This window comes from Nerophis ophidion, linkage group LG01, assembly GCF_033978795.1.
Source record: "Nerophis ophidion isolate RoL-2023_Sa linkage group LG01, RoL_Noph_v1.0, whole genome shotgun sequence".
NCBI lineage: Eukaryota > Metazoa > Chordata > Actinopteri > Syngnathiformes > Syngnathidae > Nerophis > Nerophis ophidion.
The window spans coordinates 46,440,801-46,460,259 of record NC_084611.1 but is presented as its reverse complement, the minus strand read 5'-3'; the positions used below and the strand labels follow the sequence as shown (position 1 = coordinate 46,460,259).

The following is a 19,459-nucleotide window of genomic DNA, read 5'->3' as shown; positions in this document are numbered from 1 at the left end:
TACACACAAATCACAACTTGGTTGTGTTATTTCAATTGTTGTGTTGTGTTTCTGTGCTGCCAATACAAGCCTCTTGTGGTGTGAAAGTCTACACACAAATGGAAACTTAGTTGTGTTATTTCCGTGCTGCTAAAACAAGCCTCTTGTGGTCTGAAAGAAAAGCCAAACGTGTGTGGATGAAAAACATAATAATCCTATTAAGTTCCCAAATGCAGGAGGCGGTCACCCCGTAAACTCTGAAAAGTAAAGTAAAGTGAAGTGGATTATATTTATATGGCGCTTTTCTCTAGTGATTCAAAGCGCTTTACATAGTGGAAGCCAATATCTGAGTGTGGGTGGCACTTGGGGCAGGTGGGTCAAGTGTCTTGCTCAAGGACACAACGGCAGTTACTGGGTTGGCGTAAGTGGGAATTGAACCTGGAACCCTGAAGTTGCTGGCACGGCCACTCTACCAGCCGAGCTATATTGCCCCTAAGGACCACTTTGATTCCCAGGATGCGTATTTTTTCCAAATGAGATAAGAAAATCTGGGTGAAAAATTTGCGGTATCCCATTTATGAATAATCCCAGTTGCACAATTCTCCCGGGGAGAATTGAAAACATAAAAAAGCAACAATGTTTACACAATTACCAATCCACTTCCTCTTAAAGACAGCATAAGTCCATTCCAGACGGTTAATAATAAATAGGTTAGTGTTTTTCATTGTTTTCTGTTTGACTCATTTCACTGGTTGAAACATTCCACACTACTGGATAATACAAGTATGTACCATACTTACTGATAGCATATCGGTTCAACACCGGTATCAGCCATTTCACAAGGCTCCAAGATTGGTATCACATCAGAAGTGAAAACTTGGTATCAGCACATCCCTGGTTTTGCATGCAGAAAACAAAGGTAAATCCACATAAATGATGAAACAAAAACAAAAGATCAGGTTTAGCATCAAGATTGTTGTTAGCGTTGGCAGGAATAGAAAATGCGTGTGAACGCTCGATGTGCACAGCTTGAATGCTTGAATGTCCAGGGTGGGTGTTGGAACACTTCCAATCGGTTGGGAAATGTGAGAAATGGAGAGGTTTGTATATTGCCCGTTCATTTTCAATGGAGGGAAATTCCTGGTCATTTCGGGTATTCAGGGAAATGTTGGAACGCTTCAAATCGAATGAGAAATGTGGGATATAAAGTGGCTTGAATAATTTCCATTCATTGTCAACGGGGAGATAATCACCGGAAATTCCGGGAAAAGCTGGAATTTAGGGAAAGAGAAAGCATGTTTTGCGTTGGACATATGTACAGAGCAGTGGGGCTTCATGTCGGAATTGGGATTAAAAAATGCAACACATTTGGAAAAATGTTTTCATTCATCCATCCATCCATCCATTTCTACCGCTTATTCCCTTTCGGGGTCGCGGGGGGCGCTGGCGCCTATCTCAGCTACATATGAATGGGAATTTTTTTCTTAGAAATTTGGGAATTTCAGGAAGGACGGGAATTTTAGAAAATATCAATATTCGCACAATTATCCTAGATTATAGGAATGGTTTGGTGCGGGATTTTTTAAAAAACGGTTAAAAACTGTTGACGTAGTCAAATTTCAAATTTAGAAGTGGTATTTCAGAATTCCTGGAATTTTGGGAAAAAGAAATAGGAATTTAAAAAAATGTTCTTGTTACAAATGAGAGCAATGTTTTGAAGGTGGAATGGTCAAACAAAAGACTGTGAAAACATTCCAGCAAAAGGTGAAAATCGGGCCCTGGAGAAACGGGAATTCTGAGAATTCCTGGAATTTATTTTAACTTAAAAAAAAAAGTTTGATTGTCCAAGGTGAGTGGAGTGTGTGGATACTGCAACGCTTCCAATCGGGTGAGAGATGTGGGAATTGTGCAAGATGAAAAAATCACTCGTTATTTTCAATTGGAAAATTGTCCCGGGACTCAGGCAATCTGGGTAATCTGCTCACATTTTTCAACATTTTTTTGGGCGAGCACACGATTCCTGGTCCAGCCGAATGTTTAGATCCTGAAAGGGTTCTGGTCGGGTGAAAACTTTGGGCTGGGAAGAGTGAGCCAAACTTTTGTGAAGAATAATATTAATAATACATTGATTAACAACAGACTTACTAGCAAATACAATAAAACACCTCCAAGCATACTTGCCAACCCTCCCGGATTTTCCGGCAGACTCCCGAAATTCAGTGCCTCTCCCGAAAACCTCCCGGGACAAATTTTCTCCCGAAAATATCCCGAAATTCAGGCGTAGCTTGAGGCCACGCCCCCTCCAGCTCAATTGCGGACTTGAGTGACGTGTATAAAGACCGAGCCTGCCCAATGACGTTATAGCTGTAGAATGATTGAGGGCGAGTTCTTAGTTTCTTATGTGGGTTTATTGTTAGGCAGTTTCATTAAAGTCCTCCCAGCCCGGTAACACACAACAACAGCAGTCACGTTTTCGTCTACCATAAAGCAGTTCGTCTGCCGTAAGCAGCAATGTTGTGAACTTGTGACACTCTTAAACAGGACAATACCGCCATCTACTGTACATAAAATAGAATAGAATAGAATAGAATGTAGAATAGAATGTACTTTATTCAATTCAACACCACAGTTTGCTCACAATAAACAATTATGATAATAAATAATATAATATTATGTATATAATATATATTATATGAATAATATACATATATTCTAAATTTAAGTGGAGTCAAGGAACATATGCATTATACAGTCTGATGGCTGTATACCCCTGCTGGGAACATATTTGGTTTATTGCGCTGAAAAAGTCATATTACTTGATGCCTTGCCATGACTCCAAAACATGCAGCTTATTCAATTCAGGGTGGAGTCAAATAGTATCAGAATTCAAGCAGGAAAAAGGGAAAATAACAGATTGGACAAAAGGTATTTTCACCCCTCATGGTGTTACTGATGGCCGACTGAGAAGACAGAACTTCTCAACTCTGGTCTGTGAGGCTGGGAATCTTTGGGCACTGAACCATTCCATCTGATTTCCCATTCCTAGGGTAACCATTTCATTCAGAATAGATTCTCGAGTCAAACCGATCCTCACAATTTATTGTTTGGGATAATAATAACAGTAAACATTTTTCAAAACAGGTGACAGGTTGGAAAAACTCCTTCTATATACATGATATATGCTTTTAGACCCCCTGGTCTAGGGTATATTTATCTACCTTTAATCACCAAACATTTGGAGTTGCCTATGAACAATGAACTCCTATAACAATGCAATTAATCGCCATAAAAAAATATTTATTAAAAGAAAAATATCTATATATATATACATATATATATATATATATATATATATATATTTATATGTTTATAATTATATATATACATATATATATTTATATAAAATATATAATTATACGTATATATATATATATATATATATATATGTACAGTATATATATATATACACACACACACATAGATATATATAGAGAGAGAGAGAGAAAGAGAGAGAGAGAGAGAGAGAGAGAGAGAGAGAGAGAACAGGACCCCTAAATATGCACTGGAACATTTATATTACTTGTTGTATTAGAGCATTTCCTTTTAGTTGCATGCAGATGGCCTAAACATGTTTTTTATTTTTATTTTTAAGTTTTACCCAATATAAAAAAAGATATTGAAAGTTTTGAAACGATTTGGATTTGGGATGAGATAAGAATCGCAATTCAGGTGTGAACCAATTATTTTTTTGTACCCCTATTATTTTGCACTGAACAGTTCATGTTTATGAACATGTCCAGTTGCATGAAGATGGAGTCTTTTTGTTTTAAAAATATCAATATTTAAAACTTCTGAATGGTGATTGGATTGTATGGCGCACGCCCACTGGTCAGCAAGTCCATGGGCAGCAATGGGTCTGCAGAGCCTCCTGCAGCTTGCTTCCACTGTCAGCAATGGGTCTGCAGCACCTCCTGCAGCTTGCTTCCACTGTCAGCTATGGGTCTGCAGTGCCTCCTCCAGGTTGCTTCCACTGTCAGCAATGGGCCTGCAGTGCCTCCTCCAGGTTGCTTCCACTGTCAACAATGGGCCTGCAGCACCTCCTGCAGGTTGCTTCCACTGTCAGCAATGGGTCTGCAGCGCCTCCTGCAGGTTGCTTCCACTGTCAGCAATGGGTCTGCAGCGCCTCCTGCAGGTTGCTTCCACTGTCAGCAATGGGTCTGCAGTGCCTCCTGCAGCTTGCTTCCACTGTCAGCTATGGGTCTGCAGTGCCTCCTCCAGGTTGCTTCCACTGTCAGCAATGGGCCTGCAGTGCCTCCTCCAGGTTGCTTCCACTGTCAACAATGGGCCTGCAGCACCTCCTGCAGGTTGCTTCCACCGTCAGCAATGGGTCTGCAGCGCCTCCTGCAGATTGCTTCCACTGTCAGCAATGGGTCTGCAGCGCCTCCTGCAGGTTGCTTCCACTGTCAGCAATGGGTCTGCAGTGCCTCCTGCAGGTTGCTTCCACTGTCAGCAATGGGCCTGCAGCACCTCCTGCAGCTTGCTTCCACTGTCAGCTATGGGTCCGCAGTGCCTCCCGCTGGTTGCTTCCAATGTCAGCAATGGGCCTGCAGTGCCTCCTCCAGGTTGCTTCCACTGTCAACAATGGGCCTGCAGCGCCTCCTGCAGGTTGCTTCCACTGTCAGCAATGGGTCTGCAGCGCCTCCTGCAGGTTGCTTCCACTGTCAGCAATGGGTCTACAGTGCCTCCTGCAGGTTGCTTCCACTGTCAGCAATGGGTCTGCAGTGCCTCCTGCAGGTTGCTTCCACTGTCAGCAATGGGTCTGCAGCGCCTCCTGCTGGTTGCTTCCACTGTCAGCAATGGGTCTGCAGTGCCTCCTGCAGGTTGCTTCCACTGTCAGCAATGGGCCTGCAGCACCTCCTGCAGCTTGCTTCCACTGTCAGCTATGGGTCCGCAGTGCCTCCCGCTGGTTGCGTCCAATGTCAGCAATGGGCCTGCAGTGCCTCCTCCAGGTTGCTTCCACTGTCAACAATGGGCCTGCAGCGCCTCCTGCAGGTTGCTTCCACTGTCAGCAATGGGTCTGCAGCGCCTCCTGCAGGTTGCTTCCACTGTCAGCAATGGGTCTGCAGTGCCTCCTGCAGGTTGCTTCCACTGTCAGCTATGGGTCCGCAGTGCCTCCCGCTGGTTGCTTCCAATGTCAGCAATGGGCCTGCAGTGCCTCCTCCAGGTTGCTTCCACTGTCAACAATGGGCCTGCAGCGCCTCCTGCAGGTTGCTTCCACTGTCAGCAATGGGTCTGCAGCGCCTCCTGCAGGTTGCTTCCACTGTCAGCAATGGGCCTTCAGTGCCCCCTGCAGGTTGCTTCCACTGTCAGCAATGGGTCTGCAGCGCCTCCTGCAGGTTGCTTCCACTGTCAGCAATGGGTCTGCATTGCCTCCTGCAGGTTGCTTCCACTGTCAGCAATGGGTCTACAGTGCCTCCTGCAGGTTGCTTCCACTGTCAGCAATGGGTCTGCAGTGCCTCCTGCCAGTTGCTTCCACTGTCAGCAATGGGTCTGCAGCGCCTCCTGCTGGTTGCTTCCACTGTCAGCAATGGGCCTTCAGTGCCCCCTGCAGGTTGCTTCCACTGTCAGCAATGGGCCTGCAGCACCTCCTGCAGCTTGCTACCACTGTCAGCAATGGGCCTGCAGCGCCTCCTGCAGGTTGCTTCCACTGTCAGCAATGGGTCTGCAGCGCCTCCTGCAGGTTGCTTCCACTGTCAGCAATGGGTCTGCAGCGCCTCCTGCAGGTTGCTTCCACTGTCAGCAATGGGTCTGCAGTGCCTCCTGCAGGTTGCTTCCACTGTCAGCAATGGGCCTGCAGCACCTCCTGCAGCTTGCTTCCACTGTCAGCAATGGGCCTGCAGTGCCTCCTCCAGGTTGCTTCCACTGTCAACAATGGGCCTGCAGCGCCTCCTGCAGGTTGCTTCCACTGTCAGCAATGGGTCTGCAGCGCCTCCTGCAGGTTGCTTCCACTGTCAGCAATGGGTCTGCAGTGCCTCCTGCAGGTTGCTTCCACTGTCAGCAATGGGTCTGCAGTGCCTCCTGCAGGTTGCTTCCACTGTCAGCAATGGGTCTACAGTGCCTCCTGCAGGTTGCTTCCACTGTCAGCAATGGGTCTGCAGTGCCTCCTGCAGGTTGCTTCCACTGTCAGCAATGGGTCTGCAGCGCCTCCTGCTGGTTGCTTCCACTGTCAGCAATGGGTCTGCAGTGCCTCCTGCAGGTTGCTTCCACTGTCAGCAATGGGCCTGCAGCACCTCCTGCAGCTTGCTTCCACTGTCAGCTATGGGTCCGCAGTGCCTCCCGCTGGTTGCTTCCAATGTCAGCAATGGGCCTGCAGCGCCTCCTGCAGGTTGCTTCCACTGTCAGCAATGGGTCTGCAGCGCCTCCTGCAGGTTGCTTCCACTGTCAGCAATGGGTCTGCAGTGCCTCCTGCAGGTTGCTTCCACTGTCAGCAATGGGTCTGCAGTGCCTCCTGCAGGTTGCTTCCACTGTCAGCAATGGGTCTGCAGCGCCTCCTGCAGGTTGCTTCCACTGTCAGCAATGGGTCTGCAGTGCCTCCTGCAGGTTGCTTCCACTGTCAGCAATGGGTCTACAGTGCCTCCTGCAGGTTGCTTCCACTGTCAGCAATGGGTCTGCAGTGCCTCCTGCAGGTTGCTTCCACTGTCAGCAATGGGTCTGCAGCGCCTCCTGCTGGCTGCTTCCACTGTCAGCAATGGGCCTTCAGTGCCCCCTGCAGGTTGCTTCCACTGTCAGCAATGGGCCTGCAGCACCTCCTGCAGCTTGCTTCCACTGTCAGCAATGGGCCTTCAGTGCCCCCTGCAGGTTGCTTCCACTGTCAGCAATGGGCCTGCAGCACCTCCTGCAGCTTGCTTCCACTGTCAGCAATGGGCCTTCAGTGCCCCCTGCAGGTTGCTTCCACTGTCAGCAATGGGTCTGCAGTGCCTCCTGCAGGTTGCTTCCACTGTCAGCAATGGGTCTGCAGCGCCTCCTGCTGGCTGCTTCCACTGTCAGCAATGGGCCTTCAGTGCCCCCTGCAGGTTGCTTCCACTGTCAGCAATGGGCCTGCAGCACCTCCTGCAGCTTGCTTCCACTGTCAGCAATGGGCCTTCAGTGCCCCCTGCAGGTTGCTTCCACTGTCAGCAATGGGCCTGCAGCACCTCCTGCAGCTTGCTTCCACTGTCAGCAATGGGCCTTCAGTGCCCCCTGCAGGTTGCTTCCACTGTCAGCAATGGGCCTGCAGCACCTCCTGCAGCTTGCTTCCACTGTCAGCAATGGGCCTGCAGCGCCTCCTGCAGGTTGCTTCCACTGTCAGCAATGGGTCTGCAGTGCCTCCTGCAGGTTGCTTCCACTGTCAGCAAAGGGTCTACAGTGCCTCCTGCAGGTTGCTTCCACTGTCAGCAATGGGTCTGCAGTGCCTCCTGCAGGTTGCTTCCACTGTCAGCAAAGGGTCTACAGTGCCTCCTGCAGGTTGCTTCCACTGTCAGCAATGGGCCTGCAGCACCTCCTGCAGCTTGCTTCCACTGTGAGCTATGGGTCCGCAGTGCCTCCTGCTGGTTGCTTCCAATGTCAGCAATGGACCTGCAGTGCCTCCTCCAGGTTGCTTCCACTGTCAACAATGGGCCTGCAGCGCCTCTTGCAGGTTGCTTCCACTGTCAGCAATGGGTCTGCAGCGCCTCCTGCTGGTTGCTTCCACTGTCAGCAATGGGCCTTCAGTGCCCCCTGCAGGTTGCTTCCACTGTCAGCAATGGGCCTGCAGCACCTCCTGCAGCTTGCTTCCACTGTCAGCAATGGGCCTGCAGAGCCTCCTGCAGGTTGCTTCCACTGTCAGCAATGGGTCTGCAGCGCCTCCTTCAGGTTGCTTCCACTGTCAGCAAAGGGTCTACAGTGCCTCCTGCAGGTTGCTTCCACTGTCAGCAATGGGTCTGCAGCGCCTCCTGCAGCTTGCTTCCACTGTCAGCAATGGGTCTGCAGCGCCTCCTGCAGCTTGCTTCCACTGTCAGCAATGGGCCTGCAGAGCCTCCTGCAGGTTGCTTCCACTGTCAGCAATGGGTCTACAGTGCCTCCTGCAGGTTGCTTCCACTGTCAGCAATGGGCCTGCAGCACCTCCTGCAGCTTGCTTCCACTGTCAGCTATGGGTCCGCAGTGCCTCCTGCAGGTTGCTTCCACTGTCAGCAATGGGTCTGCAGCGCCTCCTGCTGGTTTCTTCCATAACCCGCTCCCACTACTCGGCCTTGAGAGGCTTACAGGATCTGAGCGCATTCCTGCTGTCAAAGATGAGCAGCCTCCGGCCGCACATGGGAGGCTTAGATCTGCTGGGCTGGGAGAGAGAGAAAGAGAGAGGGACTCAGGAATTGACCTAGGGCTGGGCAGGGCTGCTTGGGAGTCACTTCAGACTGCAGGAGTGAGGACACGCTCACAAGCTGAAGGGGTGACGAGGACGCCATCGCCAGCACTTGTGTCTTCCGCTGGGATGATGACAAAACACAACTTCCTGCTCCTGCTGCTGTCTTGCTGCTGTGAGCAATGGTGGCTGACAGGTACAATAATGACTGACAGGTACAATAATGACTGACAGGTACAATAATGACTGAAAGGTACAATAATGGCTGACAGACACAATAATGACTGACAGGTACAATAATGACTGACAGGTACAATAATGACTGAAAGGTACAATAATGGCTGACAGGTACAATAATGACTTATAGGTACAATAATGACTGACAGGTACAACGTGGTCCAGAACCATTTCCACTGAGGACACTCGCATGTTAACACTAAACTTTATCGCTTACCTTACTTCTCATTGGGGTTGCATTCAATAATTATAGTGCTGAAATACTGAAGTCATTCAAACTACATTTACTTGTGTTTACTTGTGTGTGATATCAGTCCTGCAGAGTGTTTACTTGTGTGTGATATCATGTGCGATACAAGCAGTCCTGCAGAGTGTTTACTTGTGTGTGATATCATGTGCGATACAAGCAGTCCTCCAAAGTGTTTACTTGTGTGTGATATCATGTGTGATACAAGCAGTCCTGCAGGGTGGTTACTTGTGTGAGATATCATGAGTGATACAAGCAGTCCTGCAGATGGTTGACTTGTGTGTGATATCATGTGCAATACAAGCAGTCCTGCAAAGTGCTTACTTGTGTGTGATGTCATGTGCAATACAAGCAGTCCTGCAAAGTGTTTACTTGTGTGTGATATCATGTGTGATACAAGCAGTCCTGCAGGGTGTTTACTTGTGTGTGATATCCTGTGCGATACAAGCAGTCCTGCAAAGTGTTTACTTGTGTGTGATATCATGTGTGATACAAGCAGTCCTGCATTGTGTTTACTTGTGTGTGATATCCTGTGTGATACAAGCAGTCCTGCAGCATGTCTACCTGTGTGTGATATCATGTGCGATACAAGCAGAGTGTTTACATCTCAATGTCCTCCAAAGAGCACACCATTTCTTTTATTATACTAAAGTCATTTACAAAAAGTAAACATGCTAGGCTGTAGTTTACTAGGCGTTAGCAGCTACACAACAGCTAAGCATACAAATGACACATGTGTAATACTGTATGTATCCTAATGAAACAATAAGCACATTTGTGGATATAAACAAGTAGCCACAAATCATAGGTGCATATTACTTACACATACAAAATCTGAAGTGTATCAGAAAGCATACAGTAACAAAGAATTTAAATGACCACTCCACTTCAACTGAAAGACAACACAAGTCAATTCCAGACGGTTAATATTAAGTAGCATAATGTTTTTCATGCCTACAATTGTTCTATTTTTTTGACCCGTTTCAGTTAATTCAACCTTTTCTTATATTCCACACTACATAATCAGCCCATGTATATAATTATTGCCAGTATTGTATCTGATCAACAGTGGTATCGGCCTAGGCTCCAATATCAGTATGGTATCAAAAGTGACAAAGTTGTAATCAAGATTCCCTAAAAGTTTCTCATGGGTTGAATAGTCACTAACAATTTCAAGGTGGTTGTTTAGCCTGACTCCATAAACACTTCCTGTCCTTGGCAAATCAGTCTCTCCCTTGAACTGATTCCTAACTGTACTACGACCCCATATATTAGCATTTCCACTTGTAAGGTTGGAAATGACTTTGCCATCGGTCCCAACCCTAACCCTAATCTGCTTCCTAACCCTAATCTGCTTCTCTAAGTACAGAAAAGGTGCAAACTGTGCCCATTTAAACCCTACAGGGTTCTGGGAAATTTACATTTGCAGGCAGAGAGATCCCTAGAGGTCCGAAATGGACCAAAAAGATGACTGCTCGGGTACTTGTTTGACCTTATGGGGCAACCCGAGCCCTCGCGAGATGAGTCCTTATGGGGGGAACCGGGACCCTTTAAGACAAAAGTGAAGTGAACTGTATTTATATAGGTATACTCGAGACTCAACGCACTTTGCATACTGAAACCCATTATCTACATCTTTGGGCTACATTTAAACCAGTGTGGGTGTCACTGAGAGCAGGTGGGTTAAGTGTCTTGCCGAAAGACACAAGGTCAGTGACCCTTAAATTGCTGTTGCTTTGTGTCAAAAAGAAGAGACTCCAATCCTGCTGGGGCCACTTACAGTCTGAGCCCCCAACTTTAAGTCTCCAATTTTGTATGTCTCTTCCCCTCTTCCAGATCTGCTGGTCAGTTGAAGCAGTTTCCAGGAAAGACTTTGGATGATTGACTGTGACCAGAAGGATGGATGTGAGAGATGTGGTTGTAGAATGAATGGCTGACTAGGTTCTCTCCATGCAGGTGTACACTGTGAAGTGGACATCGACGAATGCGACAGCAATCCTTGCCAGAATGGTGCCACGTGTGAGGACAGTGCCAACGCCTACTTGTGTACGTGCCCGGCTCCAGAGCCAGACAAAGAGCCTCTGGGCGGACGCAACTGTGACATTGTCCTGGTTGGCTGCCAGCAGCACCGGTGTGAACATGACGGGGTCTGCATGCCTTTGCTGACCGCTTACGGTGATCATAGCTACACCTGCCTGTGCGGGCCTGGCTGGACCGGCGAGCTCTGCAACACCTCCACCACCTTTTCATTCAATTGGGAAGGCTACGTCCATATGCAGCTGCCGGTCCCCAACAACCAAGCAAGGCTTGGTTTTGATGACCAGAACTACGGACTCCATATGCAGCTCAGATTCAGGAGCACTTTGCCGGATATGATACTCTACCACCGTGGTACCGTGGAACGCTTCATGTCCCTGGAGTTGGTCCGAGGTTCTCTACAGGCCAGGTTAAAGTCCGGAAGGATACTGCAGGTCACTCATCCAGGTCCAGTTAATGACGGAGAATGGCACCAAGTCACCGTGACTATGGATGACCGGTTGACTCTGACCGTAGTGGGCCCTAACTGTGAGGAAGGGTGCCAAGTGAAAAACGAGGCTTACAACCACCTGATCTTCTTCCAGTCCGACTCTTTTCAACAACTGTACATAGGCGGGGTGGCGCAGGAATATTGGACCCTCACAAGCAGTGGGAGGGCTTTCATTGGCTGCATGGAAGACTTTCAAGTTGACTACAAGCTGCTGTTGCCTCAGGACCTGATGAGAGAGGAAAGCTTAGGCTTGGAACTGGGATGCAGCAAAGAGGATTTGTGCCACGATGACCCGTGCCAACAGCGAGGGAAGTGTGTGGACATGTGGGTGGAGGCCAAGTGCCAATGCTACCGGCCTTACTACGGAGAAACATGTGACCAAGGTGAGAACGCTGCACCCTTTCATCACCTCGCTTTTAAGCGCACCGTCTTGTTCCTTTTGGGCATGCTAGCGTTACAAATGATAAAACGTTGAGCTTTTTTTGCATTCCAAATATAACAAAGACCGACTGCAATAGCAGGTAGTTGTCCAAGAAACACAAACACAACTGTCATTACTATAAGAAAGTGATTCTTCACTTTTTGGACTGACTAATCATATTTGACAGTCCTGGTTTTTGGTTGAAGTGCAGCTCTCACATTCTAGTGTCAAACTCAAGGCTGGGAGGTCAAATGTGTCTTCGATATAATGAGCCTCAAAGTATTTTCTCCTTAAATGTATTTCTTCTTTTGAGTTTTGACAGAAAAAAATCACTTTCACTTTGAAGTGAAATGAAGCTTTACAAAGCAACTGAGAAAAGCAAAAGTTAGTCAATACAATACTAAAATAAAGGAAAACCAAAGATGTATAAAAGCAGCAGTATCAATAATAATAAAAATAATATCAATAATAGAGGTTTCATGTTCTCAACTTTAAAAAAAACCGTAATGTATTTACTGCTCTACCCTGGTATTGAGCACTTTATAATGAATAAACCACAAAAACCGTGACTCTCTCTCTCTCTCTCTCTCTCTCTCTCTCTCTCTCTCTCTCTCTCTCTCTCTCTCTCTCTCTCTCTCTCTCTCTCTCTCTCTCTCTCTCTCTCTCTCTCTCTCTCTCTCTCTCTCTCTCTCTCTCTCTCTCTATATATATATGTATATATATACATAATTATATCTATATATATATATGTATATATATATATTAGATTAGATAGTACTTTATTGATTCCTTCAGGAAAATATATATATACATATATACATACATATGTCTATATATATATATATGTCTATATGTATATATGTCTATATATATACATGTCTATATATATATTTATATATATATATATATATATAAATATATACATACATATGTCTATATATATATATGTCTATATATATATATGTCTATATATATATATATATATATATATATATATATAAATATATACATACATATGTCTATATATATGTCTCTATCTATATATATATATATATATATATATATATATGTATATATATATATACATACATATGTCTATATATATGTCTATATCTATATATATATATACATATATACATACATATGTCTATATATATATGTATATATATATATATATATATATATATATATATATATATATATATATATATATATAAAGTTGATTGATGTAGCCCTTAGTCACAAGTCCTGGACTCAGATCCCACATCAGGGCAAGAAACAAATCAAGCCAATGAGATGGGAGGGACACAGTAAAGGGCAGATGGTGTAACTATGTTAAAGTTAGAGTACTTTAACTTTTAACTTTATGGGAGGGACACAGTAAAGGGCGGATGGTGTAACTATGTTAAAGTTAAAGTTAAAGTACTTTAACTTTATGGGAGGGACACAGTAAAGGGAAGATGGTGTAACTATGTTAAAGTTAAAGTTAAAGTACTTTAACTTTTAACTTTGTGGGAGGGACACAGTAAAGGGCGGATGGTGTAAAGATTGTCGGTTGCGTCATCACGCTGTCCCACTCCAGCTTGTTTGAAGGACAGATGAGAGCTGCACAAAGCCCAGAAAAGACGGCTAGAAGAGGAAAAGTGACCTGGACAGTATGGCAGTTGTAGTCCTCATCTTTTTTTTCCAGCCCAGGTCCCTTCCCAACAGGTAGGAACTAAAGTTCAGGACTGTAAAATGCAAATAAATAACTGCTACTTTAAAAAAAAAAGAAATAGTTCCCATAATATTTACCTACAACATTCTATATTCATTTCCGTCCTTAAATGAGAGCAAGGTAGATGTAACTTCCTGGCAGTAAACCTGCAAGAAATAGTTCTTCTCAAGTCTCTCTCTTTACATTTGAAACTTATTGTGTTACGCTTTATGAAACATTTCTTACAAATTCCTTCATTTGGAGCCTTTATTTGAAGAGGTAAAAATGTCTTGACACTGTTTGAGTGTTTTCCACACTTGTGTCGACATTTCCTTCAGCAGCTTTTTGATCCTTCTTTTGTGGAGGAAGTGCAATGTTGACGTATTGTTCCTCACTCAGTCTTTACTTTCAGAATATCTCTCCTGGACGTTTGCTCATGAGAACGTCACAAGCTACGCTGCCTTCAACATCACAGAAAGCCATGGAGAACATTTCTCCTTCTCCTTCATCATGCGATCCCTCAAAGAGAACGGCTTGCTGGCGCAGTTTGGCCGAGAGAAGAAGTCCTACCTGAGCATCTACCTGAAGGAGGGCGTGGTGGCCGTCTACAGCCCTCACACCACACTCTTGTCGGAGGCCCGCTCCGTCGCCGACGGCAACAGTCATTTGGTGACTGTAGCCGTCAACCACGGCCAGGTTTTTTTCCCCAAGGCGGGGAACCACCGAGCCCTGGGGAACGTGAGCGTCCAGGCAGGCGATGTGGTCTTTGTCGGGGGACTCCTGGCAGGGGAGAACCTCCACACCTGGGGTGGACCATTTAAGGGCTGCCTGCAAGACCTTCGGCTGGACGACAAGCATCTGACCCTGGGGGAGGAGGAGCCGGGGGGTTACCTGGCAACGGCCCAGGAGAACGTTCTGCAGGGATGCCAAAGTGATGACACTTGCAAGGTACTTTTCAAACATGGAATCTCTTCTCTTCAATGCAAATCTAATGTCATTGGAATGGAATAAGCCAATTGGTATTACCCTTGGAACTCAAACCACAGGTGCCCAACTCAACATCCACATATATATATATATATATATATATATATATATATATATATATATATATATATATATATATATATATATATATATATATATATATATATATATATATAATACATATATATATATATTTATATATGTATATATTTATATATATATATATATATATATATATATATGCATGATAACAGTTTTAATAAAGTTGTTTTTACACTCTACAGCTACTTATTTTTACTCATTGACATGACCTCATTTTATTTTTAGAATGAATAGTTAAATTTTGCTTTTATTGTTTAAAATTGATAAAATAACTTTTCAAATAAGATATTTTGCTTTCCCCCACATGACAAAATTGCATTTAAGGACTCTGCAGTTTGACTAATGCTTGTTTTCAGAATAAAATACATATTTATACCTTAAAATTCCTGCTAATTTCTAGATGTACAAATCTTAGTTTAGGATGTCTTACCAAGTGAAAATAACAAGTTGCACCGCCAGATAATTTTACTTGTTTTTAGTATCTCTTTTTGTAAAATTTAGTCTCTTTATCGAATATTTTGTCAGCTATTTTTTGAAGTTTTTTTTTTCCCTAAAACAAAAATAAATAATCAAATATCTGCTTGACTTATGTATGACTCAGTAATACTAATGTAGTTCATTTTACCAATGTAATATTACATTTGTATGAAAGTAGTTAAAATGACAACTATAATGAACGATAATGAACTATTGAACAAACGAAATAAAGATGTAACAAATACGTTATCACACATTACAAACTTGTTTTGTTAATATACAAACATCTGATTGATCAAAATAAGTTATCCATTAAATCAGGGATGTCATAGAGGGCCGATTTTAACAGCCATTAATATATAAAAATACAATAATAGGGATTCTCATCATGATTATATTACACCATGGCTTGTGCATTTGATTACAATATTGTCTCACAGATATATCCGCAGATATTGCTGTAAAAAACCGGCAGCTCAGTCGCCACAATTTTACGGTACAATTTACAATGTTTTTTACAGTAACGGTACTGTAATATTGTGGCAACTGAGCCACCAGTTTCCTAAAATCTATTATAATTTTTACAGAGTATGACTTGCTTTGAAATCATAGGTCAAGTAGATTTTTATTGTTTTCGTTTTTGATCCCGCAAATTGATTATATGTGTTGCATTATTAGATAGTATGGAAGTGTGCAATTGCCTGCAGTACATGGACAGTACATTTTCTGTCAAAATGGAAACAACAAATACATTTAGTATGAAAAGATAGTCTTTTTTCCATTGAATGACGTGGCGGGCTAGGTTTGGCAACTAGGCCTTGAGTTGGACACCCGTACATTAAATTGTCAATAGCAAGAATGCCAATAGTTTTACAGGGACAAAATTGAAAATGTAATACAAAAAAACTGTGGTACACGTTCTCCATTTATGATAACTATAAAATTCTGGCGACGGAGCTGCCTGTCGATTTTACAGAGTACATAGAAAAAAGATCAAAGGCAGTTGTGTAAAAATATAATTTCTATTCATTTATCGTGGCCCTCTGAGGGCAGCCGTAACTGCCAGTGAAAAGGACTTTGACTTCAACCGGAAGTAATCAATGACCCTCCTCTAGTCTTGATTCCCAGTGTTTCTGTGCACTCCGATAACATCCCATTGATCTGTACCTTACTTCCTAATCCAGCTTTGGCCAGACCTGTGCAGTTGTCTTGGGTTAGGGATTTTGCAAGCCAGCGTCTAATCCACCTGCATCTACGTTTGTCTGTACACAGAACGAGCCCTGTGCCAACGGGGGCAAGTGTCAGATCACCTGGAATGACTTCAAGTGCAACTGTTCCCTTCGATTCTCCGGACGTCTGTGCCAGAAACGGCTGTGGTGTGTGGACGAGCCTTGTTTCCATAGAGGCCAATGTGTGGACCTGTGGGATGGTTATGAGTGTGAGTAATCCACCATTAGCTCTGTGATCTGTCAAAACCAGAACAAAAGTCACCCCAGGAAGCGCTTCCAGTTCGGCTCTGGAATTTCGAATACAGCTTTGGGTTTTGGGTTTGAGAAAGCTCAGTGAACATGAAACAGACAAAATAAATAAGCAATCCCAAGACTAGTCAAATGTATCTCACAATCCTCGTTTAGTTCTGGGTTCTCAGATGGCCGCAATTGGTGAAGTAAAATAATTCCGTTCAAACATACGACCAATATATTATTGTAAAGTGGACCCCGGACGCAGAGACAAAGGTAGAATTCCCATAAAAATGTCTTAAGTACAATTAGGGTTGGGCTTGGTTCCAATTTTGACTATATCTGTTCGGATTCCAGTTCCTCGTTTCGATTCCACTTCCCAACGATTCTCGATTGTGGTTCCTTTAAGAGGCAGGGCTATTTTTTAGGCAGCGCATGAATATCCATCCTTTGAACTTCAACATACATGTTAGGATAGGCTGACCATATTCTGAAATCCCAAAAAGAGGACACATATATGCGTGCCAAGGCGGGCGGCACGCCAAGTCCGGGAGTAGGTGAAAATTTGCCAGTGATACTCGAACTTGCTTTATAAATAACATATTTATTTGAGTAAAGCATTTTTTTCTCCTCTGTTGACTGCTGTGTTGGCGCTAGGGATTTTTAAAATGGGGTCCCAGGGACCCCATCAAGTCATAAAAATGGGGTCCCACAATACATTTTTAGGGGCCAACTTTTTTTAAGCGTTTTGAAAACAAATGATAAACGTATTCATTATCCTGTTGTATCTCACATTATATATCGTGTTTTAGAAAAAGGTTGTCATAAACGTTACTTAATTCATTAAAAAATAATAAAAAAGGAAAACAAATGTGTATACATATGTAAATGTATTCAGTTATAAACATTCATTCACTTTCTTCTTTCCTTCATGGATCTAAACTTTACCGCTGCTGGTAGTTTTTTCTATGTTTTTATTTGATAAGTTGTTGGTGTATTTATTTCAGTATAAAAGTGTGAAAAGTGTTTTGCTTTGGTCATGAAATGATGATAATGGTGTGCCAGAGCATACATACATTTTATATTTAATGCTTAAATCTCTGGAGTCTACATCAACATCACATCTATCCCTCATTTCAAAATGTTTTAGTTTTTTTATGTTGTATTTTTGTTTGTTTGTTTTCCCCCCTTTTTTTGTCAAACAAAACTATGTTTTTAATGGCAAACACCTAAAATAGGCAAAATCTTCCACCAGAAATATTTTTCTTAGTGGAATATTTGATGTGAAGTAAAGGGAACCTTGGATAGGTCAATAATTCATAATAACATTGATTTTGATTCAATATTATGTTTTGAGCAATAACAGTTTGAAAGAATAGTATATTATACACCCCCGCGCCCCCAACCCTGCCCACCTCAACCGACGCATGGTGATAGCGGGGTGTATAATATAGCCTGGATGAGTCATGGATGCATGGGATTATGGGTAATTGTTATGTTGCGTTTATGTTGTGTTACTGCGAGGATGTTCTCCCGAAATGTGTTTGTCATTCTTGTTTGGCGTTGGTTCACAGTGTGGCGCATATTAGCAAGAGTGTTAAAGTTGTTTATATCACAACCTTCAGTGTATGTTATGTATCGACAAGGGGGAAGGAGACGGCACAACAACAGGAGGTATAGCTCAATGGGTTTATTGAGTCTTTAATGAATACGTGTAGTGTGTATGCAACTATGTGTGTGGATGTTAGACTATGTGTGGAACTTAACACAATGTGAATTACCGTGGGTTTGTTGAAGGTGCGTGTTGGTTGTGGCAGCGTCCAAGTCCAGAGGGGAAGATCCAAAAGGGGTTGTGATCCAAGCAAAGTCCGTGGGGCAGGAGAGAAGTGCCCGAGGTCCAAATCCGGGTGAGGGGTCGAGAATCGAGGAAGGCAATCGGAATCCGGGTGGAAGTGCAAGGCAACGACTGAGACACGATGGTGTAACCAGGGCTACGTTCCGATGAGAAGCAGTCAGCGACGAGGCTCTTTATTCTGTCGCCTCTCATTAGTCCCAGGTGTGTCGTTGGGAGATTGCCACCGGCTGTGTCGGCGCGTGGGCGCGGTCTGCGCAACGAGCATGGGGGCGTGTCCTGCTTGGCTCACAGTGGAGCCTCTTGGTGTTCCCACAGCAGACAGTGTGTGTGCCATGACAGTGCCCCTCCCCTTATGCGAGACTCCCGACGAGCGCCGGAGAGCTCCCGGGTTGGCCTTGTAGAAGTCCTCCAGCAGGGAGGGGTCAGCAAGATAGGAGGCAGGAACCCAAGATCTATCCTCTGGCCCATATCCCTCCCAATCAACTAAATATACCAGGCCCCACCTTGCCGACGGACACCAAGGATCTCTTTGACAGACCAGACCGGATCACCGTTATCCAGAATCCTAGGGGGGGGGGTCGGGGGAGGAAAGAGGAGAATTTAAAACAGGCTTAATCTGGGAGACATGAACTACCGGATGTCGTTTAACTGAGGGGGGAAGAGAAAGTCTTACAGCTGTCGGATTACCTATGGCCTCCACCGAAAAGGGTCCTACGAAGCGGGGTGCAAGTTTGCTGGATGGTACCTGTAGATGGAGGTCCTTGGCCTGTAATAACACCTGTTGTCCCGGGAGGTATGAGGGTGCTGGGATGCGTCGTCGATTGGCACATCCTCTCGGAAGCTTTAAGAAGGACAGCACGGGCAGTCTTCCAGACTTGACGGCATCTATTGATGTGTTTGCGAGTAGAAGCTACTGCCATTTCGATCTCCTGCTGAGGAAACATAGGGGGGTGATAACCGAGGGAGCACTCAAAAGGCAACAAACCCGTAGCCGAACTCTTCATGGAGTTGTAGGCAAATTCGACCCATGGCAGGTACTTGCACCAAGTAGATGGTTGGCGGGCGGAGATACAACGCAACATGGTCTCCAAGCT

At 44.4% G+C, this 19,459-nt stretch overlaps 1 protein-coding gene across 1 annotated transcript in view; it reads left to right on the top strand.

The window, feature by feature from the left end:
• The window catches only part of LOC133555739 (protein crumbs homolog 1-like), a 108,332-nt gene that overhangs the window by 56,652 nt on the left and 32,221 nt on the right, over positions 1 to 19,459 (top strand). The window contains exons 7-9 of the mRNA XM_061905054.1: positions 10,797 to 11,750; positions 13,897 to 14,432; positions 16,323 to 16,488. Coding sequence (XP_061761038.1) covers positions 10,797 to 11,750; positions 13,897 to 14,432; positions 16,323 to 16,488 — 1,656 coding nt within the window. The remainder of the gene's footprint in view (positions 1 to 10,796; positions 11,751 to 13,896; positions 14,433 to 16,322; positions 16,489 to 19,459) is intronic.